General features: G+C 43.5%; 1 protein-coding gene and 2 non-coding genes across 7 annotated transcripts; all 3 read right to left on the minus strand.

Annotated features, from left to right (window-relative positions):
* Window positions 1-24,780, minus strand: NCBP3 (nuclear cap binding subunit 3). Of its 5 annotated transcripts, XM_064467766.1 has the most exons (19): window positions 24,426-24,780; window positions 23,406-23,563; window positions 22,084-22,581; window positions 20,329-20,394; window positions 18,537-18,642; window positions 17,593-17,718; window positions 15,152-15,280; window positions 12,799-12,872; window positions 11,783-11,891; window positions 10,865-10,964; window positions 10,423-10,529; window positions 9,045-9,330; window positions 8,103-8,260; window positions 6,742-6,906; window positions 2,618-6,219; window positions 1,754-1,777; window positions 1,169-1,245; window positions 602-657; window positions 1-155 (listed from the first exon to the last, which is right to left on the minus strand). In XM_064467766.1, exons 3-15 carry the CDS (start codon window positions 22,243-22,245, stop codon window positions 5,984-5,986), a joined length of 1,824 nt encoding a protein of 607 aa, XP_064323836.1. In that variant the 5' UTR covers window positions 22,246-22,581; window positions 23,406-23,563; window positions 24,426-24,780; the 3' UTR covers window positions 1-155; window positions 602-657; window positions 1,169-1,245; window positions 1,754-1,777; window positions 2,618-5,983. The 5 variants fall into 5 exon arrangements, 2 of the variants coding, with proteins under 2 accessions (XP_064323836.1, XP_064323835.1); XM_064467765.1 differs by having other exon boundaries at window positions 22,084-23,563; XR_010375515.1 differs by lacking the exons at window positions 6,742-6,906; window positions 8,103-8,260; window positions 9,045-9,330; ... (9 more) ...; window positions 23,406-23,563; window positions 24,426-24,780 and having other exon boundaries at window positions 2,517-2,626.
* On the minus strand, window positions 229-302 carry LOC135316160 (small nucleolar RNA SNORD65). Its single transcript, XR_010375598.1, has one exon. It is a non-coding gene; the product is annotated as a small nucleolar RNA SNORD65 (small nucleolar RNA).
* LOC135316156 (small nucleolar RNA SNORD49) lies at window positions 1,391-1,465 on the minus strand. The gene has a single exon (XR_010375594.1). It is a non-coding gene; the product is annotated as a small nucleolar RNA SNORD49 (small nucleolar RNA).
* Window positions 24,781-25,722: the final 942 nt, after the last annotated feature.

Below are 25,722 nucleotides of genomic sequence, written 5' to 3' on the forward strand. Positions count from 1 at the left end.
TGGGGTTTTATCAAGAATTTTATTATGTGTAATCCAAACTGTTACCGTTTCCTAACATCTTAGTGCAGAAAAACACGCAGTGTTTACAAACACCAGCCCCAACCTCACGCACCCGTTTCATTGGGCTCCTCTTCAGACGTTTTCAGCCTCAGCACCTGTAATACAACAGCACGGGTCAGTTACCCATCCGGCACTAAGGGTTAACCCATTAGTTACTCTAAGGGATATCATCAGAAAAACCTTTGCTCACCACCAGCCAATCTGCCGGTAATTCCAGCGATTTTTGGTTAGTTTCATCATATGATATCTTTAGCTAAACGGACACATTTTTAGCAGAAGCAAGACCTCTATCCCTTTGCTCTACAATGCTGTCAGCAGAACCGCAGCGCAGAATACAGCTGCTCTTATACTTTTACTGTCCATATTTTAGTCTAATAAAGGGTTTTTTTTGCCTAGAACTTCACTAATTATATTTTTAGAGCTAAGAATATACAGAAATAGAAACAGAGCCAACAAGAACGTTCTCAGCTAGGTAATATTTCTGGGACTGTAGCCAAAACCCATCACACTGAACTAGCAGCACACCATAAATTAAACTCACCCAGAAGAATCTCTTGCTCTTGCTGTCTCACTGCCTTCTGCAGGACTTGTGAGGAGCTGCAACATCAACAGGTGGACATCAGTAACAATTAGCACACGGCAGCGAGACCTGCAAGCTTTTCCTAAATACAGGGGTACCAGGGAATAAGTATCACAGGGCTTTAAATTTTGAGGAAGGGAGGAGGGAAAGCCGATTGATTTAAGCTTTAAAGTTTGAACCTACAAAACGTGCCGCCTCTCAAGCTTTTGGCAGCCTGTAAGCCCTGTTTATTCTAACTTAGGACTTGTGAGGAGCTGCAACATCAACAGGTGGACATCAGTAACAATTAGCACACGGCAGCGAGACCTGCAAGCTTTTCCTAAATACAGGGGTACCAGGGAATAAGTATCACAGGGCTTTAAATTTTGAGGAAGGGAGGAGGGAAAGCCGATTGATTTAAGCTTTAAAGTTTGAACCTACAAAACGTGCCGCCTCTCAAGCTTTTGGCAGCCTGTAAGCCCTGTTTATTCTAACTTAGGTTCCACCTGGTATAAAGCTCTGTGCAGCCCAGTGAAATTCATGACTCACCTTCACATTCGGGCCATCTCCAAAGAGCGACCTGCCCCTGTCCCAAGTGAGTCACATGGATCTGGAAAGAGCGGGCTCTGCAGGTTAAGTGAGAGATGGATGTGAAGCTGGGGTCGCTATTAGAGGAGCACTTTTCACAGAAAGCAAGTATAAACAAGAAGTTGCCCAATTAATTCCAAAGCACCAATTTCTAGCACTCGAACTCTGCGTGAGGTAGCTGTGTTTCAGACAAGTAAGAAGGTTATCGTCAGTTCTCGCATCTGACGGCACTTCCTATTCCGGGTTATCATCATCAACAGCCAACAACTTTTGTATTCCATTACTTAAGACGCAGAAATTGTTTCACCTGGAACCAACAGCTGTACCTTTCCCCTTTTGTTTCCAAAAGGCATTAGCTGTTAACTTAATGGTATGCAAAATTATTTTTAATTAGTTTTTATTCAAGTTTTTAAGATGTAATTTTAACATGTTATTTTCGATTAACAGCCCTATGTTTAACTGCTTTATATTAGCATGTAAGTAAAAGTAAAGACCTGGAATTTTAACAACTTTGCGAACCTCAGTACAAAGCAAACTTTAACTTACCCTTTACTTCAGGACATCTTTCTGCTGTGGGAATAAAGGCAAAAGCATTACTACAGTACTCTTCAGCAGCCATTTTAGAAAATTATGAAGCAGGCTTATCCACACAAACCCCCAAACCCCAGAACCTCACCACCAACAGAGCCTGCCCGTAATCCCACTCGTGTTCGTGTTTACGTCATGAAGCACCGAACTCTCTTCTCTCCAATAGTCAACAATCCTCTCTGAGCTGTTTCTAGGCAGGGAACCCGGCAGCTGGCCAGGCTGTACACCGGAGCTCCACACGCCTCAGCTCCGGGGCTCGCTGCAGGGGAAGGGGCCGGCACACGCAGCCACCAGACCGGCCGCCCGTTCGCTGCGAACAGCGCCGTAACACCGGGCCCCACACACGGCGCGGCCCGCCTCGCCCCGGTCCCAGCTCCGCGGGCAGCGGGAGGCCCGTGGCGAGGAAGGCCCGGCCCGGCCCGGCCCCGCCCGCCGCAGCGGCCCGTTCCGCTCACCGGGAGCCCCGCTCGGTGCTCGGGGCCGCAAGGCGCCACGTGCGCCCAGGCCACGCCCCTCCCCTGCGCGCGGCGCTCCGGCCGCACGTCACCAGCGCGCCCCCGCGGCGCGGCCCGTTCTCCCTTCCCCCTCCCGCTCCCAGGAATGGTCGGGCCCAGCCCGAGCGGCCCGGGGAGGCGCGGCGGGCGGCACCACTGCCGGGGGGGGGGGGGGTAGGGGGGTGTCGGGTCTGCCGCAATTTAATGAATTTAAATTAGCACTTAACCTGGTAAATGACAGGGGCGCCTCGCTCCGCGAGCCGGGCCCCCGCTGCCCGCCTCCCACGCCGCCCCGTGCCCGGCGGGAGCCCCGCACCGCCCTCCTCACCCGCCGCAGAACGAAAAGGCGGGGATGCCTCCGGCGGCGGCTTATGAAGGCTTGGGACGTACCACCCCGCAGCGGGGGCGGGGGGGGCGGCGCGGGCCGTACCACTGCTCCGGCCAGGCGGGGGCGCGGCGGGCCCCTCCGCGCGGCTGAGGGCGGGAAGGGGTGGCTTGCGGCCGGGCCCGGAGAGGCCACCGCGCATGTCCTGTGTTAGGTGCGTTCCAGCAAAGGGGATAGGGCAGGCTGATGTCAGACCACTTTTATTTGGAATAGAACAGCTGTTTAAATAAATGTTTCATTATTTTCCGCATTATAATGTCATCTTGAACTGAAATGAGGGGTTGTGGGTTTTTTTGCTTTCCTTCTGTCTGTTGAACACAGCCGTCATCTTCAAACAACCAACCAACCCACCCACAAAAAAACCAAAAACCCCCTCACTTTCAAGTCTCACCATCATCAATGCCACACGTTCAGTCCATCCCAGGACAGCTGCGGGCACAGAGCCCGTAGCCAGCACAACAATTTCTTTTGCAAATATAACAGTCACCTGAAAAATTTACCAAAAAAACCCACCAAACCCTTTTTAAACCAGCAAAATCTTTCTAGAGGGACTACTGTGGTCCTGCAACGAGTCACCTAAAACTCAGAAACATTCTTCCTCCAAGGCATAGATCCTCCAGCGAAAGCCAAAGCCGAACTTATTGCAATTCTCAACATAAATTCATTTCAGTAAAATACACAGGTTGCACATCTCAGTATCAGAACATGAATTCCTGCATCAAATTCCTTGAAGGTGATAATAACTGGGAGTTCAGTGAAAGATCAAGAACACATTAGCTACCAGCACAAAGCTGACCACAAAAAGAAGGGGACTCACCACAAAATTCTCTCTGCAATCTCTCTCTAGGTCAAACAGATTTAAATTAACCACGTTGAGGAAAAAGCAGTCAACTAAAGATTCAGTGCTCATTTTTAATTGTCAAAACCCAGCAGTTCATGTTCAGGTAACTACGGAAGACCGAAGCTAGAATTCCTGACACCAGCAAACACTTTTCAAGGCTTCTCTGTACATCATGGAAAAGCAAACCCAGGGAAACAATTACAGAAACTCTCCATAGGTCCCTTCAGTGGTAAACCTCTGTTTTTCTTGCAGCTAAGCTACCACGGTCTCATGAACGCACATTTACACACCCTCCCCCGAACCATAAGCACGACAGCCCTGGGGACTGACACGGAGGCACTTGTAAGGCTTATTTACGACTACCTGCAAGACACACCCGGTGTTAATGGCTCCTCTTCCTCGAGCGCAAGCCTCGGCCCGCATCGCTTGCTTTCACGCATCCATTAGTTCAGTTCCGCTGTATCAGCTGAAGAGATTCTCTGTTCCCATTCTGCCCTCCGTACCAGTTAGTCCGTCCTTCACCAGGCTGGAGTTAGGCGCATTTACATGGAAACACAGCGGTCATCAGCAACGTCACCAGCAGAGCACAACCAGTTGCTGAGCTTAAAAACATGCAGAGAGTCACAACAGCGCAGAAGCCAGCCTTCACAGGCCACGTGCACGACTCAAATCTACCACTGCCTTTCGGGAAAAGGAGAGGCCATAATGGATTCAAAGCAGTAATACAACACAAAGGTTTACTGGCAAAAAGACACCGGTTAAATAAATTTTCTCAGGATCTTGAGAAATGAGTACGGTATGGGTATGATTCCATCTGAAAATTCTGGAAGGGATATTAATGAAAGCACACACTAAAATTAATTATTACAGTGATCAGACATTGCAGTCATTTAGTCTCAACAGTTCTTTTATGAGACATATTTATATATGCAATAATTAAATGTAAAATCAAGGATGAGTGTCACAAAACAGGAAATAATAAGGCTTGAAGCCCAGTCAGTCCCCAGTGACCCTTCTAGTCACTGTACCTTTCATTTTTACCTTTAATTTTACATGCTCCTATTCTTACACATAATAAAGCAATAAGAAAAGTTAATTGCAGAGTCCTTGCTTTTGTGAAGCCTCCAGCCTACTTCAACTTAGTACAAAAATAGGGGGGAAGACAGACAAAACGTTTGTTAAAATGCAGAAAGGGGAAGAGAGATCATAGACATTTTGGACTGATGGAACCTAGGAAACAGGGACAATGCAAACAAATTTTTAGACTATCAAAATGTGGCAGACCATGGTTTTGCTACCTGTTCCGTTTACCAGAATGTGATGTGCTAGCATTATTCCTTATTTAGAATTATTGGCAATCAAAATAAATGCCATAGGCAACAAGAAAAAAAACTGCAGTTGCACACTGATCAAACCTTCTTCCTACCTCGAGAGGGTATGCGGGTAAAAAAGCTGAACATAACAAGTCAACCATATGCACGTCCACATGTACTATACAATAAGAACATTCAAAAATATTGACATGAGACAGTGATCCTATAGTTTTCCTTTTCTCTTTCAGTTATATATATATATAGTTAAACAGCACATAGGAAAACACCACTATAGCTTTCACCGTGGCCAACAGGAAAATTATCACAAATATAAAAGTGTATGTTTTTAAATTGTTAGATTTCTTCAAAACATAATACAGATAAAATGAAAGAAATATAATTTTTTGTCACGTAACAAAAAAAAAGTTAAACCCTTGGGAATTTACACAATTCTCAAACATCCAACTTTGCAGTCTTGAACATCTCAATCCCTACTACAGCAGAACACAGTATCACCAAAATATATGAGCAGAACTCCTCAAGAGCAGTGATGCTACTCGGGTACTATGTGAAATTTCACTGTACTAAAACACAAAACAGATTTACATTCAGTATTTTGGAGGAAGGGAACACGATAGTCCCTTCATGCTTTATCCTTGCTGGCTGCCTACCCGGGAAGCATTATTGTTATTACTTCAAAAGGAAAGGAAAGGTGCTGGTAAGAGCCAGAAGGGCAAGGCAGTGATTTTGATTATGAAATGCCCTGTTCTTTGGATGAACTGTGTAAAATATTTTGTTAAAAGGCTCCATGTCAAAAATATTAAGAACAAAAAGGTCGTCTTAAAAATACAGAGCATTTCTGCCTCTTCTTTTAAGTTCAAAGCTTGGGGAGAAGTGTTTTGCTAGAATTAACTAGAGGCTTGCTGTAATAAACATATATGACAATGCCCTGCGTAACACAGGGCCAACCACAGACTCCAGACAAACGCGACTGCTTTAGGTTTCAAGTGGTACACGCATCTCTGGTTTTGTATAAAAGGAAGAGACACTTTTGGAACCTTCACTGCAGAGTCTTTGCCAGTGTCCAGCTTTTGGGCAAAGGAAATCTTGCCACACTGCAGAGTCACAATCTTGAGGATCAGAATGTAAAAACAATCATGATTCGGTGTCTGATCCAGAACTGCTTTCTCGGCTGATTTCAATTTGTAGAGACGGTAAATTATCCAATCGACTCTTTTTTTGCCGAGACTGTTCTTTTTCCTTAATGAGAGCACCCCAAACCCGCTGAAGCTCTGAATCATCTTCCTCTGGAGATGCCACAGAGTTTTCAGGTTTATCTGAAGTCTTTTCTTGTGTCTTCGGAGCAGACCCTAGTCGGGTCCATAAATTACCTGATCAGATGAAAACCAAACATTTTTTTAAAAAAAAGACAGACCTAAGGGGAATTCTGGAGGAAGTCTGAGGAACCTACTCTTAAATTCACTGCACCTCTTCAAACTCCTTGTACCCCTCCCACCGTAACGCTTGGCATAGAACTTACTACACTTTGGAGCAGTAGTGAAATGAAGGTACAGGAGGCTCAGGGCAGCCCTGTTCACCGCCTCCCATTTGCAGAGAAAGCTGTACACAGGTCTGAAGTGCCACTGCATTCGTGACGCTGGCTTTAGTGCCCTGTTTTGACCACAGTTTTAAAGTGGCCCTCTACTTCTAAGCATACCTATATAAAAATATTGCTCATAAAAATACTCAGCTCAACCTACCTACATGTATTTAGATTTCAAAACCCTCAACAAACATTTGCCAATTCACCTTCACTTTCACTCGACTGAACATCCTTCATGGTTTTCTGCTGAAATTTCTCTTATACTCTAAAAGCAAAGGCATTGCAGTAGTAGTTTCTCCATAAAACTAACCTGATTTCTTCTCTCTGGTATCAGAGTAGAGGCCTTTTACGTCTTGTTTGGGGATTCCCAACCGGCTGTGTACATCTGATATTGGTTCTCGACGAGGAGCAGAGGTACTACTTGGAGGTTTAATTTCTGGAGAATGTGGTCTTTTTCCCAGTCTTTGCCGCACATCTAGGGATATTTTCAGTGATTAAAATGACAAAAATCATTGTGTTTAGTTTAGGTCTGCCAGCTAATTTTATGCTCGTAGCACAATTTGAGAAACTCAAAACTAGACAGATTCTCTGTTTTTATCTTTTCTGTAGTCTTTTCATTATGTCTTTCATACTCAGATTTCAGTCCTGGCAATGTCCGCAATAAAATTTATCCAGATTTCATTTTTCTACTTTTTGGCAATAAATTTGACATTTAATGCTTTCGGGTTGTGCTTTGTCCAGAAGATCAAAAAAACTAGGTTATTCCATGGCTTGCTGCATTTCTGTTTTAGCAGCACAGCGTGTATGCATCCAGCATGAGGTATGATTATACAAGAATCGGTATGCCTTCAACAATTCTTTTTGGGTAACAGACACCTTGCTTTTGTATTCTAATACTGCTTGACGTTTTGCAGAATAAAAAGAAAAACAGAATATAAGAATCCTCAATGTATTGATACTTAAACCATGATGCGAGTCTGACATTTGTCTGGTTTAGCGAGATACTCCTAGTCTGAAACAGGGTTCAAACAAAACCATAAAGGCAAAGGAAGTTAGAGGATTTATGTGCCAACCTGTCAGAGCCCCAAAATGTGCAGGATTAGTAAAATACACTAACATTACTTCTACATTACATTGATACAAAAAGGTATCTTTCACTTATCAGTGAGATAATCCTCTGGACACTACGTGTGTCAGAAGTAGCTGAAATTACACATACCCGAGTCAAAAAAGCAACAGTTAAGCCCAAAATTAAACCCTGCCAATTGAAAAATACATCCATATTCATGTAACGCATGCTCTTTCATGTAAGTAGCTAGTGTTTCACCTTTGACTTCGTACATGAGCCCCCACATGCTATGTTTCTCAGAGTCATACAGAATCTCTGCCTCAAGGAGTGAGCAGATGAAAAAGGACAAAGCGAGGGGAAACAAAGAGGCAAATGAATTGGATAAAAACCAAACATCACTCTCACTCAAGTGTACTTCATTTTCCCCAAAGCAATCCCCAACTCAGTCTCTTAGCAAGGAAAAATAACTGTATGGATGCAGGAACTGCCGCTGAACAGAATTCCCTCGGGTTTGTAAGCTGCAGTGGAGCACAGATGTGAAATGGATATAACCATTTTAATGTGCCAGTCACAATTCTGCACCATGAAGAGTTTAAAATTACCTGATTTTACAGTGCTGTTTGGCTGACGTGGCCCAGTATTGTTCTGACGTTTTTCTTCTAACAGTAGTCTCACATCTGCAACCTTCTCTGACGATCCTTTACTGCCGATCCGATTCTTTATGTTACTGGTTGCTATGCTGTCTGCTCGCATGGAATTCCTAAATAAAACAATAATAGGTTTAACGCCCCTTAAATGAAATCTAATGTAGTTCTTAAGTCTTCTTGTGTGTAAAATTACACCACAGAAAACAGTAATATCAGGATTTCTCTGTTGAGAAACAGAGATAAAACCATTGCTTAGAAGAGCACACGTTTCAGTCAGAATCCTAAGTTTAGCAATAATCACAGGAATACCTCAGTAGCCATTTCAAGGCAGGTGTCGAGTTGGCCTCCTTAAGGCTGTGCCTCTGGGTCAAAATTCAGAGCGGACAAGCAACCTCAAAATCGTTACAGAACATGACACGTTCGAGTTATTTTAATCATCTACAGTATATGCGATTTTGGTTAATATGCCAATGATGAACATAAATCCCTTTATTTCATCAACACCTGAGGGTTATTCTTCTTTCTGAGAGAAGAGGAAGGAGTAAAGGGAAGAGAGAGAGAGGGGTTCTTTCTCCCTGGCCTAGCTATGGAAATGCAAGAAGCTGACTGAGCTTGCTTGTGTAAATTTCTGTTAATTCCACTTAGAGCTTCATTATTATCAATAAGGAGGGTTACAGAAATCTGCAAAGGAAGCTCTATTTTTTAAATGTTAGTTCTAATTAAAAGCCTGTATCACTGTTTTATTTTGTACTACTTTTAAAAATATCTACTCCAAAATTGTGTTAAGAATTGAAAAAGTAGCTTCAACAGTCTGTCTTTAGGCTTTGGCAGCTCTGTTGCTAATGAAAATTTAGAATGCCTTTCCACTGATACTTTTAAAGAACAGGAAACTTTTACCTAATATTTTTCAGTTGTGATTCCACCTCGTCTGCATACATTGTCATTTTCATGCTCTTTTTGGGAGAGGGTGTTGATATCATTTTCAGTTCGAGATCATAGTCCATTTCATCAGAATCAGATGCACTAGCACTCGATCGTCTTGCTGCACTGCGGTCTCGGGACTGTTTAAAAGCTTGCAGTTCATCACGGTACTCTACCACGATTCTGTCATCTTCGTCCATATCCTGATCTTCCTCCTCCTCTTCTTCCTCCTCAATAGGCTCCTCAGGAACATTTACTAAGCCTGTAGCAAAACAAACTGGTTCTGATAAACTGAAGTTTACCATTCATATAAGGTACCTTAAAACCTAGGCAAAAAAAAGAGAAATTACTGTAATTGCTGATCCACTACAACTGAGTCTTTGTGGTTCGCTGAGGCTAAAGAGAGAATATTTTGCAAAATATCTTAAGTGGAATCCATATTACAGAATAGCCTAAGAGGAAGAAAATCGCCACAGGAGAAAAAAGTCCACGGTGCTCGCTATCTCAGAGACCTGCTCGAGCATAAGGCTGGACTGAATATACAAAGTACAACTGCCTCTTGTGGTAGGTACAGTTCATACTTCCCGAACCAAGTGTCACGTTCCTATGATCTTGCAGGGCTTAACGTGGCACCTGCTGGCTTTCAAGTCCTGAAAGCAGTTAATGACAGAAAGAACGCACGGATCATTAGTATGAATTTATCACATATTTAAATATAAATCCACAACTTCAATTTAGTCACCAGCGGCGTGCAAGCATCTTTTCAGCAAGCAGTACATTATCAACACGCAAAACCTTCCATGAGATTTGATACACCCATGGCTGTGTTTTTAACAGGCCACTCATATGAATCTTTGACACTGTATTTCTCTCACATCAAAGATTTTTACACCAATTATTTTCCTAATCACACCCCCTACCTTAGGGAGTAGATGAAGATATTCAAGCCTAATTAATAGAATCTTCTAATCTTTATTGCTCTACATCTTCAGCTTGCTTTTTCATAGAAGAGAAGAACTGACATAGCAAGTATGACAAACTGCCAAGAAGTTTAAAGAGGTTCTCTCTTCTTTTTGCCCTTGATGCTATAGCCCCCACATCCTAAATTTGTGAAAGAAAAACATCACATGAAAAGTAGCAGCTGTTTTGGTAAGCCAATGACCAGCGTGAGGTTTCTGCCTCAGTTGCTCCTTGCAAACTCTTGAAACGTGATTCAATTATAGACGTATTTTCTTAGAAGTACACGCCACTTTCACGTGCCGCAGGGGATTCCGTGAGGCCTTGTTTAAGGTCCTTCCCGGCCCTCCGCTCCCCAGCTGTGTTCTTACAGCGGCAACACACCGGCACCGATTACCTGAATGACGATGTTTGTAAGGAGGAGTCAAGCCAACATCGTCCCCGATAAGTGTCCTTTTCTTTATCACATCCCGATGGATTCGACGTGAATGGTATCTTCGTTTCCTGAAACACCATAAAAAGAATGACATTCCTGCCACAGAAGAGTCAGCATGAATGAGCCCTATTCAGTCCTGGATTCAGCATATGCAATTTTCACTCACTTTAACAGCAGACAGATGTACGACAGAGATCTGTTCTGAATGTTTTGTATATAAACATTCTTTATTTTCATAAGAAAATACTCCCCTTGTAAACTCATAGTCACATTGCAAGAACATTACTTATGCATAAGAAGCATCTACATAAACTGAATAGAAAGAAAATCTACAAATCAAAACACTTTTAGACAATCTTGTCCAGTTACCTGCTATGTTCCAATTCCCCTATCCAATACTCACCAAGAGTTGCTAAGAATCCCCTTCATGCCTCCGTAATTTGGATTGCCGTATTTCATGTAATACTGGCTTCGCCTCGCTGCTCCCAGCTCTTTTTTGTCATCTGAGAAAACATAAATTAAAGGAATATTTCCCTCTCAAAAATGTGTCTTACAACACTAGCAGAAGAATCAATAACCACCCAAAGACGCACAGAGTGAAAGTAAGGCTGAGTACGTCTTACAGATCAGCATTATTTCAGTCTCCTCCACGAAGGATACAATTTTGCTGACATCTCTGAAATTTCTCCCACCACCAGTGTTTTATTTGTGTCTAGAAACTTAATTCTAGGGAGACTGAATTTCTACGTATCAGCTTAACACAGCACTACATCCCACTCTAACTGCTGGAGGCTATACTTACCTTGTTCTTGACCTTTCTTTTCTTTATGGATGTGTCACTTCCCACGCGGCTCAGAAATCAGATGGATTTTCATCTTCCTCACAAATACAATTTAATATCTCGACTGTATTTAGCAGTGATTTTTAGGAGGCATGGTGGTGTGGGGTTGACGGTTGGACTTGATGATCCTAGAGGTCTTTTCCAACCTTAATGATTCTGTGATTCTAATTTCCACTAATACCTCATCAGGATCTCAAATGATTTTCATATTCATAAAACACGGAATTTACCTTTGTGGTACTGGGAAGAACACCCTGAGCCCAAAGTAAAATTTTTCTGTGCAATAATTTTCATACAACTTCAACTGGATTTAATTCACAAATTGAACGTGGATTTGTTGTGAAATCTTAATACCTAATAATTAGCAAAAAACCTAACAATTTTGCAAATAAAAATTAGGTACTTCAAGTCATTAATTAGTCAACAAATAAAACTACAACAAGCGATTAACTCATCACGTTTGTTAAGCTGTTCATTTACCTTTAGTAGCAAATCTCATGAAAAGTTTGTTTCCTTTAGCCAGTTTATTGGCAGGGCGAAGATCGTTACGCAGGAGGGAATCCTCTTCTACCTGGGAGAGGGCATCCAACTTTGGGGGACAAAAAAAGGTATTTTGGACTCAAAAATAAAATTACTGTTGAATGAAAATGGATTGCTTACAGAGAAGCAATCAACCGATTATTAAGAAAGTTACTTTTCAAATTAAATGAACTCAACTTTTTTCTTGACAAGCTAATGTGAATGTTTAAAGTAATTTTCCCCATAGATTTAAAATATTTCCTTCTCTTCGTTCATAGCATTATCTCAGGTTATTAAATCCAATAATTTTCAAATTACACTACATACACTGAAATGCAGAAAATAAATAGCACGACTTGGGACAGTGAAAAACAACTATTTCTTTTTTTGCTTCTTTCGTATCTAGACAGTTTTACTACCAGGTTCTCATGCCCTCACACAATGACTAAAAGGCCTTTTTTTTTTCATTTATATCTGCTTTACAGAAAGTAAAATTCAGGCTTCCATTATGTAGAGCGTTCACTGAGCCACTCCTAAAGAAAATACTAATAGCAACTACTACATGTTCAGCTAGCAAAGGCTGAATTACTCACGTCGGCGTGCGTGCTGACTCCCACACATACGCATGGACAGTCTAAATCCTGCTCGTCTCTAAGCGCTGCCTTCGCTGCTGAAAGGCCTGTGCCTTCCGTTATTGTTCCTCCACTGCCCCGTCCCAGCAGAAAAGAGCAGCCAGTCTAGCTCTTACGCGCTGGCTGCCCGAGCACGCTTCCCAATCTACTTCCACGAAACACTCTTACACAGCTATTCTCACCAACAGCGTATCTGCGCTTCCTGGCGTTTCCCCATCTAATTTACTCCGATAATTAAATTGTGAATTGCAAACATTTATGGTTAAAACAATAGTGTTATACAGACTTTACACCAGTCAGAGCAAAACTTCCGTAACAGTGTTTTTGCTTTCCTTCTATACTGACCTCAACATCACTTGGATTGTCATCCTCAACCTCGCCTTCTTCTGTCTCATCATCAGAACTTTCCTCCTGTTTTTCTAAGAAGAAAAATAATTGGGGGAGGAAAAAGAAAACCACCTCCATTTTAATGTGTGGGTCACATTTCATTATTATTACCTACAGTCTCTGAAATCAAACTGAAGGTATTATCCTTTCTTCTGCGCAGCCTAGAGAATAATCCAAACAGTAAATGCCTACAGAAATTTGAAGCACGCATGAGCACAGAGTGACATTAACTAGACAGCCTCTGCACAGATAACTGCCTGCAGCAGCACACATGGGTTATTAATTCTTTGAAAGCAAATGAAATTGCACTGCATTTCAGGGTATGACAGAGATCAGCAAGGCCAAGATGGTGAAAGGCATATACAAGCCTACTTCCTTCAGCCTCCTCCTAAAATTCTGCAAGTACCTACAAATATCCAATACTAACAATGTAAAACAGTTATTATTCAAAAGCTTAGAATTTTCTGAGACAGAGCAGGAGGAAAAAAGAACTCAGTGACTTAATTTTGGAGTGAAATAACTAACAGAAGAGCGCACACTTCCAGAACTACTAAAATTCTGAGATGCTTGCAGAGATTTTTCAGGGTTCTTTTTAGCTCAGTAAGAACATTTATATTGGGTTGTTTTGTGTGTGGTTTTTTTTTGTTTGTTTCAAACAGTCCTCTGGGGGTGGGGGTGAATTAGTGAGTATGGGTAGCTATCAACATATACCAATATCATTTGCAAAGATCTCAAAGTACTTCAGAGACATAAGACTAAAAAAACCACCTCTCATACTTCAGACATCCTTAATCTCATCCAACAAGGGACTTGAAAACTTAAAATGGAGAACAGCAGCTGTTCAAAAGATCCTGAAAAAATCCCCAAGTTCGAGAGTAAAGCACAATTAACTGAACTGAAACCAAAGAGACAATTTAGGTGAACAAATGAGCCAAATTCAAACCTCAATAATCAAGTTCCATCAAGGACAGCATTCAAGCACTTTTTTCTCCCAAAATGATAAGCTTCTCACAGTAAAGACTAGTCTCTTGCTTCCCTAAATGCCTACATAGCCCTCAAATTCCTATCTAAGAAAGGAATGCAACTAAGCCAGATACTCCAGTGTACCTGTATGCACCTCACACCTTAAGATGCAACTGAACAGTTTGTACTTTAACTAATACCCGCTTTTCCAGACGAACAGGACTCACTCAGATGAGCTTCTAATTTTAGATGTGGTGTAATGAAGATGTGATATGTAATTTGTAGCCAACAAGATTAAAGACATATATTTATGCTCCATTTAAATAAGACAGTCACTAATCTCCAAAAACTTCATAACAAGTCTTACTTGCAGCATTATCAACATTTGCTCAAAAATTAAAGTCACATGGATCGTTGAGGAGCCACTGCATCGTGGAGAAAAGGAACAAGAAGAAAAGGGGATGACTTAGAAGAACCCACAAGGTTAACAAAGCCCTAAACCCCAAACTTTCTAGAAGGGCTTTTGGTAGCACTGCTAACATCTAACAGAGAGATTGGCTATTTGCATTTTGTTCATCTAGCACGTTTAAGCACAATCTGTGGAAGGAGTTAATAAATACAACATCTCTGCTTGCTCTGTACCATGTGGTACAGTACTTTGGACCACAGCAATTTATCACACCAGCCTAACAGCCCAACAGTCCTAAGCTAGCAAAAGCCTGGTTTTTAATTTACACCTGTAAAAGTAAAATAAATTTACAACTAAGGCATTCAGGTATCAGATTTGTCACATTATATGTACTTTTGCTGCTTTGCTCTTTTAAAACCGACTTTTCTGCGTGCTTCTTCCTTGAAAGCATAACAGCCAAATTTAGAGATGATATACACAGTGGTGAAGTGACACGTCGTCACATCAGCGTGAGCGATACACTTACAGGTTGGTGGTGGATCAAGAAAGGAATTAACTGTTGCATTTCAAAAATGAGACATTTTCTTACACTTGCTTTTCCACGCTGAGAATCCACCCCTTTCTGCCTCTACACACGTCACACAGGCTTATTTCTGTGCGACATGTCCCACTATAAATACCACGGGTATGACCCTGCATCTAACGTGTTCAGTATCGGCTGAATTACTGCTTTTGGTCTAGCTCCAACCCACCTTTTAAGAAGCAGCTTCTTCAAAAGGTTTCCAAGATGAAAGCCTTTTTAAAAGTGGCAGAATACATTTACCTGAAACTATATGATAGAAGCTCCTTCAGTAATTTAGATTATGCAGTACCCAAGCACAAGTTTAAAGTTTCATTGATTCAACTAGATGATGTCTAAATATGCATATCTCAATCTACCTTTCTTGGATTTTTCTGCTGTCTTCTCTTCATTGTTTTCTCTGCTTTTTGTTTTCTCCTGGTCAGGCAAGGAACTCATATTTATTAGAGCCCGTGTTGCTGTTACTTCATCAAGCCAGACCACATTACCTATGACATACATAAACACATACAAAAACAAAATGCAGTTTGTGTAATCAAGCAGTCACATACACTGCTTTACTGGAGGGAGATCACTAACAGAAGTTCAGAAACGCTCTTATACAGAAAAGTAATCAGATCTACCTCTTGCAGAGGAATTCATGTTCTTTCACACACTCGATACGCTGGGGGACGCACAGCTTTCACCACATGACAAACACATACAACAACTGACCAAAACCAAAACCACTGGAAAGCACAACCAAATACATTAGAGACTGCGCCTTGCGCACAGCAAATCAGGATACTGAAACGGGGTCAGTGAATTTCATGAAGGTGTTAGCACACAAATGCAACTAAAGGGGAAATAAAAGAGGAAAAAAAGAAGAAAGAAGCCTTGATTTCTTTTCCCTTTGGCAATTTAACAGAACCTTGGGCCTTACTGCAGATTTCTGTTAATCTTTTCCAAAAAGCAGGAAAACGGGAAAATAGGAGAGACTGCTCAAGCACAGGTTATAGCGTACAGAGGTTAACGATATGATTCAGTACATGCCTCATACATGCCATAAGTATCAGCAGATGGTACTAAAATATAAAACTTATAGGCCAATTAAACTAATTTTATAGGTGCCAAAATTGAAAGAGCTAAAACTACTTAGAAACAGGTTTTGAACAAAAGCTCTGCTCAGACATATTCAGTACAAATAGAGCAGCAAATGCCATTTACTGCTCTGCTGTTAAGCAGAGTGTATTCAGATATCAAGAAAACTATAGTTTCCCAAAATAAGATTCTCTCTTAAATTATTTGAGCAGACAAGATTTACAAGGTGAAGAAGATACTAACTTCAGATACTAACTTCAATGATTGGCTAATAACTTCTCATTTATGTATGCCTACCTGCTCTTCCCATCTCCAAAATTTCAAAGCCTTTATCATTTTATGTTCATCCATTTGAAACACAGAACATAGTCTAAATTCACCTTTGCACTAAGACATCTTGAGATGTAATTCAGTTGGGAATGTTAAAATTTTTACCATGCTGTGACGCAAATTTATGCTGAAGAGGCAATGCTTGTTCTTGGAATTTTCACCAAGTGTAGCTGGCATGCTAACTCTGACACAGCATGAAAACTGATCACTAAAAAAAGATGTTTTAACTGTAGTTGGGGGAAGTACCATTACGACACTGAAGCCTGCATTTTTGCACTGCAAGTTCACTCTGGTTCCATGGCAAAATCACCCACGTAACATTTTAGAAAATGGATAATCAGAGAGTCTTAGAAACGTAGCCTCGGAGACAGAGTTCAGCTGTGCACTTGCTAGCTTCTGCATCACCACCAGTTCATCTAGCAGCTCTTTTCTGCAGCTGTCCACCCAGCGCTCACTGCGTTTCAAATCTGTCAGCTCGCAGCAGGATATCAAGCTGTCACACAGTGACTTCAAGGTTACCAATATTTTCTAGTATACCATGTCTTTTGTCAGGCACTCGAACGTAACTCCTCCATGGTCATTCCAGGGAACCATGCTACTCATTCTCAGGTCTCAGCCATGCTTGTCAATAGAAGTTTCCAGTAATCCCAACCCAACTGGAAAACCTGCACTGGTTCCTACTTCTTCTATGATTTCAGTTACAGGATCTCTAACCACATGGCAATCTTGGAGCCTTCCAGCTCCGTTATCCAGTGCCCAACTGTAGCCAACAGCTCTTGTACAGTCTTTAGCATCTCTGAAGAAAGCATGTCTGTCAACAACCTTTATCTTTCTGGCAATCTCACTGCGTGCTTACTCCCCAAAACAGCCCCTGCAATGTGAATTTACATTCCTTTTCCAATCCAGGCAAACCACATTCAGCTGCTACCTTCTTCCACCCACGAATTTCTCGACAATGCACTAAACAAACACGGCAACAAGTCTGCTCCTTCGCAGCACAAAACCGTACCAACCTGCCTACCTGCACATAGGTCAATAACCTCCCGCAGAACATCATCTGTTGTGACACGGGCAGGTGTACTATTTATGTCAAGATGTAAGCGGCACAAAATTTTAGACCTTTTTTCCCCCCCATTTAGAGACCTGTAAGTTATTCTATGCTATCTTTTTCCAACCATAAATATTCAACCAGAGAGTAGGTTTGATTTTCACCACTTATTAATTCTTTCCTTCTAAATCTCTTTTGACTAAAGCAAATTACAGGGAAACTGAGACAAAGATCAGTGGCCCTGAAAGCCACCAAGGCATCTGAGGTACGGCTATGACCAATGTTAAAAAAAAAAAAAAAAAAAAAGAATATAACTACAGACAAGAGACTCTGTTTACTTACATGATGTATCATCCAACCACTCAATATGAGCAGGAGGATACTCTTTGAAATAGGCAAAGATGTCCTGTGTACTCATCTCATCCACCCCACAAATGTAAATCGTGTCCAGTCTCACTTTAGGAATTGCTATAAAGAGGAAGAGATACAAAATTGGTCTTATTTCCATAGAGCAAGCATTTTAAATAAGCTAAAGGCAGCTCATTAAAGCAAAGTATGATGTACACCATTCTAAAACACCGTAATTTGAATTATTATTCCACAATGCAAAACTTCAATAAATTGAGAATAAAAAAAAGGTAACACGACAAGCACTGGTAGATGCAGTACTGCGCAGCAACCAAACTGCCTTAAAAACATGGGTTTTAAAATGCTGCCAAAGGACTCCCATTAAGTACTAAAGAGCCAAAATACCAACTGGATGCCACAAGTGCCGATCTGTTGCGCACACATCTCCCAGCTGACGCGCTTATATTCCGGCACGCCTGGCTTGCCATCTAAGAGCACGCGTGCAATCACGCCAGCTTCGCTGCGCAAACAGCACGGGACCTGATCTGACCGCGCAGAGAGTCCTCCGCTCACACAGTGACCAAGCTCTTTCCAGAGAAGTTAGAGATCCTTAAAGCAGCACTGATCAGAAGATGCATCTTGGACATGTAGCACTAGGCGCCGCTGCCAAGCAGTAAATAAGGTATGCAAAAAATGTTTTCTTCTTTCTGGGGTTGGTAAAACAAGGAGCGAAATTGGAACTGTCATGTAGTTTAAAAAGTAACAACATTAAAACAAAATTTTTTTAAAAAAAAAACAAAAAACCCGAAGTGATTTCGTTTGGCAATTGTCTGGGAAAACCTCTGAGATGCAGGAAATATTATAGGATAAATCAAGAAAAGGAACTGAGGAAGTAAACAAAGGGATCCTTTCTTCTCGACTGTTGGATAAACTTGTACCTTTCTTCATCATGTCCCGATCCAGTGCCACATTCCTTTGGGCAAGATTCACTTCAGCTCGAAAATGAAAGCGTTTTGCTCTTTGTTCCTTTTTCTCGATCGCTTCCTGCAAAATGCAAAACAATGCAGTCAAAACAGGAATCACAGCAGCATTCCCAACAAGAGGTTTAAAATAAAACTTACCAGACGGCAACAATTTGTATTAATAATTCTATTAATTCTAAAAAGACCTGTATGTTTCAGAATGCAGAAATAATTCATTGAAACATTTCTGTGCCACATAACGGTTTTAATGTAGGTCCAGCATCATAATGGGAATCCAGATGCCTGGGAAACAAGCCACCTCAGACAACACTCAGACTCCACGATGGAACAGTAACATTATCTTTTCTTTCCTAACAAATGTACAGAGGCTGTGCTCAAAAAACCCCTCTCTTACAACAAGCATTTCTACCACAGAGAAAATGAGCCTTTTATGAGATTTTTCCTATCTGTGTTTTTTTTAACTATATACAAAAATGTAACCTTGTCCCTCTGAGCATGGATTTAACAACACTAGCTGGAGCGCTGACTACAGAGATCTTATTTAGACTGGCAAGTCAAGCTGCTTTTAAGCAGCTCATGAGCAATAGCTTACGTGGATCTTCTGCAATTTTTGAAACTGACTGAGAAGCTCCTTCTACAGAATTTATTAGGAACCAGATTTTTGGATGTTACTAACCAAAGTCAAATTTACAAACTGTGATTAAGCAAAAACTGCCACCAATGATATCCAAATAAACATGGGCTTTTTACTAGTTTTTAAAGATCACCAGAACATCTTTGACCACACAAAGTTTCTCAGAGTTGCATCAATAAAGAAGGTAATGAAAGATGACAGCCTTCCCCTGACCAGGGGAACTTCAAATTCTTCACCAAATTACAATACACACAAGCTAGAGGAAGCCAAAAAGCTGATTTTCAGTCTTCATCTGGAATCCTTTTTGTACTCTTTGATAAGCACAATCTTCTGAGCTTCAGTAATGCAAAATGGGAATTCATGTCACTTGTCAACACGCTGCTGTGGTGGGGATTCATATTTGTTAGAACATGTAATATCGTATCAGCCCTACAAAGTATGTGACTAAACGCTTTTTCTCCGCTACCAAATGCCAGATACAGCGGTCAACTGGGCAGTATGAAAGAGCCGATTTGGTATTAAATGTACAGAGATGAGCTGCAGGATTAAATTTCTGAAGTTCCACAGAATCATGTAACTTTAAGTTACTTAAATGCAACAGCTGTTTACAATCCCCAAACTATGCCTTAAACAATTAAACAACAAGACACCCTTGGAAGATACAAGGCAATGAAAGTAGATTTTCCTGCAAAGCACTTGCTCTTCCTTCTGTCACTCGCCTAAGAGGAAAATCTGCAGCTGCCTTGTCTCAAAGGGCTTTGTTCTGCAATATTGGGTGGCACCAAGGCAACTTCAACAGAAACATTTTCAGGTTTTGGCACACAAAGTTTTGTAACTTAAAAATGCTAATTCTCATGGTTTACAAGAGATCACAGAATCACAGGTTGGAAGGGACCATAGGGACCTAGCCCTAGAAAGAGCAGACAGGAAGGTATCAGGTCCTGACACAGGCCACAACCAACAAAAGGAGAATTCCCTAGCTGTTGAAAAATGCCAGCTACCTGAACATGAGGCTAAGCTCCTGGGCACGCTGGGGAAGAAATAAATGAAACTGTTCCTTCTTTCCAGTAGCAACAGTCAGAACATGTTGAAAAACTACAGCACAAAAATTACCTTGGATGTTACATCTATTCCAGTAATGAAACTTCCAGCTTTGTTTTCGTATCTCCTACTAGTGTCCTGAAACAAAGCAGAACGGTGGTGAAATCTCAGTGAACACCAAAACCAACATACTTGCCACACGGAAAAAACCCACCTGGCCATTTCTACAATAAACACATCCTCTTTTCCTTGATCCTTACTCCAAGCTACAACCCTAGACAGACAGGTACTCAAGCAATAACTCTCACTGATGTCACTGAAGGTAAAAGCGTACAAACTGAACCAAACTTCCTTTACTAGGATTATTTCCTTGGGCAAAATTTAGTTTCTGTGTCTGCCGCTGCTGAGGTTTTTACTTACTGTCTCTCAGCTCGACAGGGGAAGTCATCGAACACCTTTCCTAACTAAAACTTCCACAATTTTGGTTTCAGGTATAATTTCCATATAAAACATGAGCAGATTTAACAGTGATACCCAACTCCTGAAGTGTCAATTTGCAGCTTTCAGCCTCAAAAGTTAGAACACCAAATCATATCCATAATTAAACCAGTAACTTTTTATTCCTACCATTATTTCAAACCCAACTTCCAAATACCAGCAAGACAAAACATTACTGTTGTGATACAACCCTACTGATAAAGAGTAAAAATGGAGAATGATGTGGGGAAAAAAATTACAAGTTTCACTTCCATCAGTCAGGACTGCCAAATTCACAAGGCTGCACTAAACCACACAGACCCCGGACCAATGACCCAATTCCATCCCTTTCACTCTTTGCACACGTAAAACTGGCACCTCTTCATTCAGGCACCCTCAGGACCTTCACCTGGCAGTTTGGAGCTGGAAGAACGCATCTTGCTTTCTTTAGGAGTAAACGTGTTCTTTATACTCGTGCTGCAAGGATTATTTTTGCTAAAGGACATTTTCTAGAAAGTAGGCCAGTCTCAGTTTAGAAATACTAACCCACACACAATCTAAACGCTTTTCTTAGTAACAGTATCAAAGTTTGTTCAAAGTTGCCAAAAGTTTAGAGCTATTAAAAAGAAAAGCAAATAAACATTATTTTTAAAGTTAAAACCCCCCACTGTCTAAAGCTGACTCGCGGAGCACAAGGAAGTACAGTAGGGTGCTGTCTCAGGCCACATATTTGGTAAAAGCCCAAGCATCTTGGTAAGTCAGCTAATGAGAGATTAGTTTCTAAAGTAATTTCCACACAAGTTTTGAGAGCAAAAGAGCACTTAGGAGGTTAGAAAAACTCTGACCCATTTTTATGTATTAAGCCTGATCCTTCTAAAGGTTATACAGGGACAAAGAAGGCAAAAACGAAGGAGCAGGGGGAAAAAAAAGAAAATAAGGTAAACCTTCAAAGCCCCCCCACCAGAGCCCACATCCCAGCGCCCCGGCTCAGCTCTCCCGCAGCCACGTCCCTGCCCCCTGCTCTCTCTATAGGAACCCCCTGGATTTCTTGCATCCTTTTACGCTCCCCCACCCGCAGCCTTCCGCCACAGCCCGCCACTGCACCCCAAGCCCCCCCTCCGCCTCCCCCCCGCCCCCTCTTCTCCCCTCGCTCCGAGCGCCTCCGGGCCGCCCCTCAACCCCCGCCGGGCCCCGCAAGTCCCCTCCCGGCCCCGCTCCCCCACCCGCACCTCCCGCCCCGCGCCGCCCCTCTGCCCCCCAGGGCACCCCCACCGGCAGACCCCGCTGACCCCCTCTGCCACCCCCAGCCCCCCTCGGCCCCGGCCCGCGACCCCACCGCGCGCCCCTCACCGGAATGAGCTCGCGCAGCGAGCGCCTGACGGGGATGGTCTCCAGCTCGCCCTCTTCCACTTCCATCGGCTCAGGCTCGGGGCCGCGAGGCTCCGCCGCTGTCGCCGCCGCCGCCGCCGCCTCCGCCTTCACGGAGATCCGCAGGCCCCGCACGGCCGCCATGGCTCCGCCAAGCCTGCCCTCCGCCCGGCCAGCGAGACGCCGCCGCAGCGGCGCAGAGCGCCGCCGCCCACAACCGCCACCGAGACGTCGGGCCGGATAGAGCGCCACCCGAAGCTGGAGCCGGCTGCGGCGCGGCGCACGGCCATAGAGGCAGGGGGAGAGCGCGGCGTCGCCGGTCCTCCAGCGCTACGGCGAGCGGGAGGGCTGCGCCGCCATTTTCCCCCGGCGCCCGCGGGCCCGCCGCCGGGGAACGCACCGTTTGCGTGAGACGCCGGGCCTGGGGGGGGGGTTGGGGGGTTGTGAGGCGTGAGGCCTCGGCACAGCAGGCTCCGCCTCCTGCAAGGGTTTTTAGAAAGCGGTCGGAATTCTTACAACGTTCATTTTTCCTGTCCCCGCTGTAGGAAGATCCCTCTGGAATTTTACATCTCTGATAAAATAAAGCTAATTTTCGGCTCACAGCTCTCCGCAGCAAGCCTGTGTCCTGTTGTTCCTGGGCTCGGTTATTCTCTTTGCCGAGTATCGTTTTCCCACCCAAGGTATTAAGGCTGTTGAGAGAGAGAAGCCCTGTCTCCTCTGGCCTAAACAAACCGTCCGTGTTTAATCCATCCCCACAAGACAAGCTCTTCGCTCCCGCAGTTAGGCTCATCAGCTCTGCCCCCCTTGCACACAACGGACCCGAACCGCCTTCTAGACGAGGGCTCACTCCCACCTCGGCATTGGTATTTCACCACCCGTGGCTCAATGCCACGGCTGATGAGCCCACGGCCGTACCTCCTCGTCACCATGAACTGCCACCCCCATTTTCTGTCACACCCAGCCAATTTCATTCAGAATTTCTAATATTTCTACAGCTGCAGGACCCCTCCATCCTGCTCAGTTTCAGACTGCTCCGTTCCTCAGTTCTGCACATCTTCAAACCGAACCCCTCCGGTCCAGCCCTTGCAATATGTCGCTTTCCCTCCAAATTGATGACACTTCCCAGCAAAATTCAGTAGCAAGTTTTGACTTTAAAATGAAATTTTGCAGCTGGCAACAGAAAGGCTCCTCCCCTCACACATAATCCAGTGGGACTAATCTATCTCCTTGCTACCCATCATGCACTCCAAGCTTACATATTTCCCCCTGCGCAGAGGTCTCTGACAACAGCTACCGTCACCTGCCTTCACCAGAAGTGCTATATTTGGTGGTGACATCACAGAGACAGCATCTGGCAGGATCCTGGACACAGGTGATACTTCCAAGCCAGGTGGGGATGGTTACGGCAGAGGCCACACGCACATAACGTGAACATCAGCAGGAAACAGGACACGGACGCCTCCTGTGAGGAACAGATTCCGAAATCATCGCAAGAGGAAACGCACTTCCGTGGCAGAAACGCTGTTTCTTGAGGTCACAGGGAAAAAAGACCAAAAGATGCACCTTTCCCTCCTTTAGTTTTAATTTTATAAGCTGGGCAGAGTATCGATGTAGGCAATCTGACCAGATTTACAAAGCCTAACCCTTGACAGGAACGGTTAGGGCAGGACTGTGTGACACCAGGTTGCTTGCACTGCTGCCATTAGCAGATGAAGCCTTCGGTTAACCCAGATGTTTCCTTATTTTGTTTTAACATCCTTGAATGTCGCCCAGGACAGAACATTGCTATACCACAGCGCTCTCCGTTTGGCACAGTTTCAAGACCCGCTCACTGAACTCAGCAAGAAACTTTCTACCCTGGACTGGGGCTTTAGGACAGCTGCCAGAGTTTTAGAGCTCCTTAGGGAAAAATCACCTCTAGGCTGACTCGTGAGGCAATCAAGTCAGGAGAGGACAACCAGGCTGTGAGAGAGGAAAACCAGGCCTGAGTGCCGGTGGGGCTTTTACTGCCAAGCAGGTGAATGGAATATTCTCCTAATATTTTACGTCTTTCAGAATCTTGTTATTAACAGTGAATTCTTCAGAATGACAAGCTGATTTAGTTTTATTCTTCCGAGACTGTGTCCAAGAGCTGTTTTTCTTTCACATTCACCTCAGGCTGCAACCCCTCTGCCTGTGAAAGCCCAGCACGGGAGGCAGGTTTGGGGAGAAGGGCTCCACCTTTACTGCAGCCTTTATGCAGAAAGGATGGGTCAAGGGTAGTAGAGTACTGAGGAGTGCGGGGGGTTAAATATGTGAGGAAAAAGGAATTTGGAAAAGGTTACCTGTCATTCGCTGGAGAAGCCCTGGGTAAGGAAAAGCTGTTACAAACAATGCAGGCCAGAGAGTGACTGAACAAGAACGCGTTCCAGCACAAAAGCAGCAAAAGGAGCATCCTAACGACGCGGAAGTGCCACTCGTTTCCCCATCAGTGACCACCAGAGGGAACTCTTGCTACAGGAGTCCCAACGGCTTCCAGCAGGAAAAACCAAACCTCGCGAAAACCCCCATAACTCCTGTAGTTTTGCGGTTCGGCTGAAACCGGGGGCAGATCGGGTACAAGGGTGGGGACTGGGAAGGGAGGGGAAGCAAAGCGCTCTGTGAGCCCTCAAAAGGAGACTTTTTTTTTTACAGTGGTCTGGCAAGAGTCAGAAAAAATGGTGAATTTTGCCACTGTAAAAAAAATACTGCTTTGTCTCAAGTCTGTGAACGACTGAACATCTTTCCTTGCTGCTGTGATTTAGCTCTCCTAGCAGCCTGGGCTCTCAACAAGGATCTGCAAGCATGGATCTGCAGCTTTTCAAATCTGTGAAAAACCTGGGCATAAAAGCATGCTACTTCTGCAACTGGCTAGCGAACACCACATGTCACCAGGGAAACCTGGGACTCTAGCTTCCAAATAACGACTGGCTCCTACCTACAGCCCATCTGGAGAGAGAACAGGATCAGCAGAGGAAGGACGTGGATTTGTTAAACCATCAGATAAGATGAAATCAAGCACCTGGTGTTTTCTTATATGTTTGGTGAACCACAGGCTCCCACCTGTAAGACAGAATATTTTCTCACTGGGATATCGCAAAGGTTCACGCAAGCCTCGTTACCCAACACAATGCCAAAGCCCCGTCCATGAGACGGTTACAGGGCTCCAAAGCGCCCTCCAAGAAAGCAGAGATGCTGTGGGGCAGGCGGGAACGCAGCACCCTCACAGTTAAGGACAGCCGCGCTCTAACACGTTTACCAAGTGCCGCCACACGGAGACCACACAGTTGAAAAAGCACATTCCTTTTGGAAAACGCTCACAGAACGGAGCGGAGCTGGAACAGCCATTGAAACATGTTCAAAACACATTTATCCAGGCTCTGTAGACATTAATCTGGAATTTAAGAGATCTTGGAGAACAATCTAAAAGTGGTAATTATTGCTCAGTTCTTACAGACGTCGCTCTTAATTTGTGCGTGCACAGACACATTCCTCTGCGGTACCAGTGGGGCTTCAGCCCTTCCGTTTGCAGGCCCCTGTGGTAACACAGTCAGCGAACTGCCCTGTGTAAAAATACACTTTTTCTTTCGCAGGGCTATTTTT

Source organism: Phalacrocorax carbo, chromosome 17 (assembly GCF_963921805.1).
Source record: "Phalacrocorax carbo chromosome 17, bPhaCar2.1, whole genome shotgun sequence".
Taxonomy (NCBI): Eukaryota; Metazoa; Chordata; class Aves; order Suliformes; family Phalacrocoracidae; genus Phalacrocorax; species Phalacrocorax carbo.

What these genes read in the sequence shown, in the direction of transcription:
- NCBP3 (XM_064467766.1), bottom strand. Translation starts at nt 22,245, where the DNA reads ATGGCGGCCGTGCGGGGCCTGCGGATCTCCGTGAAGGCGGAGGCGGCG. An exon ending in AGCAGAAAAATCCAAGAAAG is followed by an intron (nt 12,873 to 15,151) that starts GTAGATTGAGAT and finishes TTTTCTTCTTAG; the next exon opens with AAAAACAGGAGGAAAGTTCT. An exon ending in TTACAAACATCGTCATTCAG is followed by an intron (nt 9,331 to 10,422) that starts GTAATCGGTGCC and finishes GTTTTGCTACAG; the next exon opens with GCTTAGTAAATGTTCCTGAG.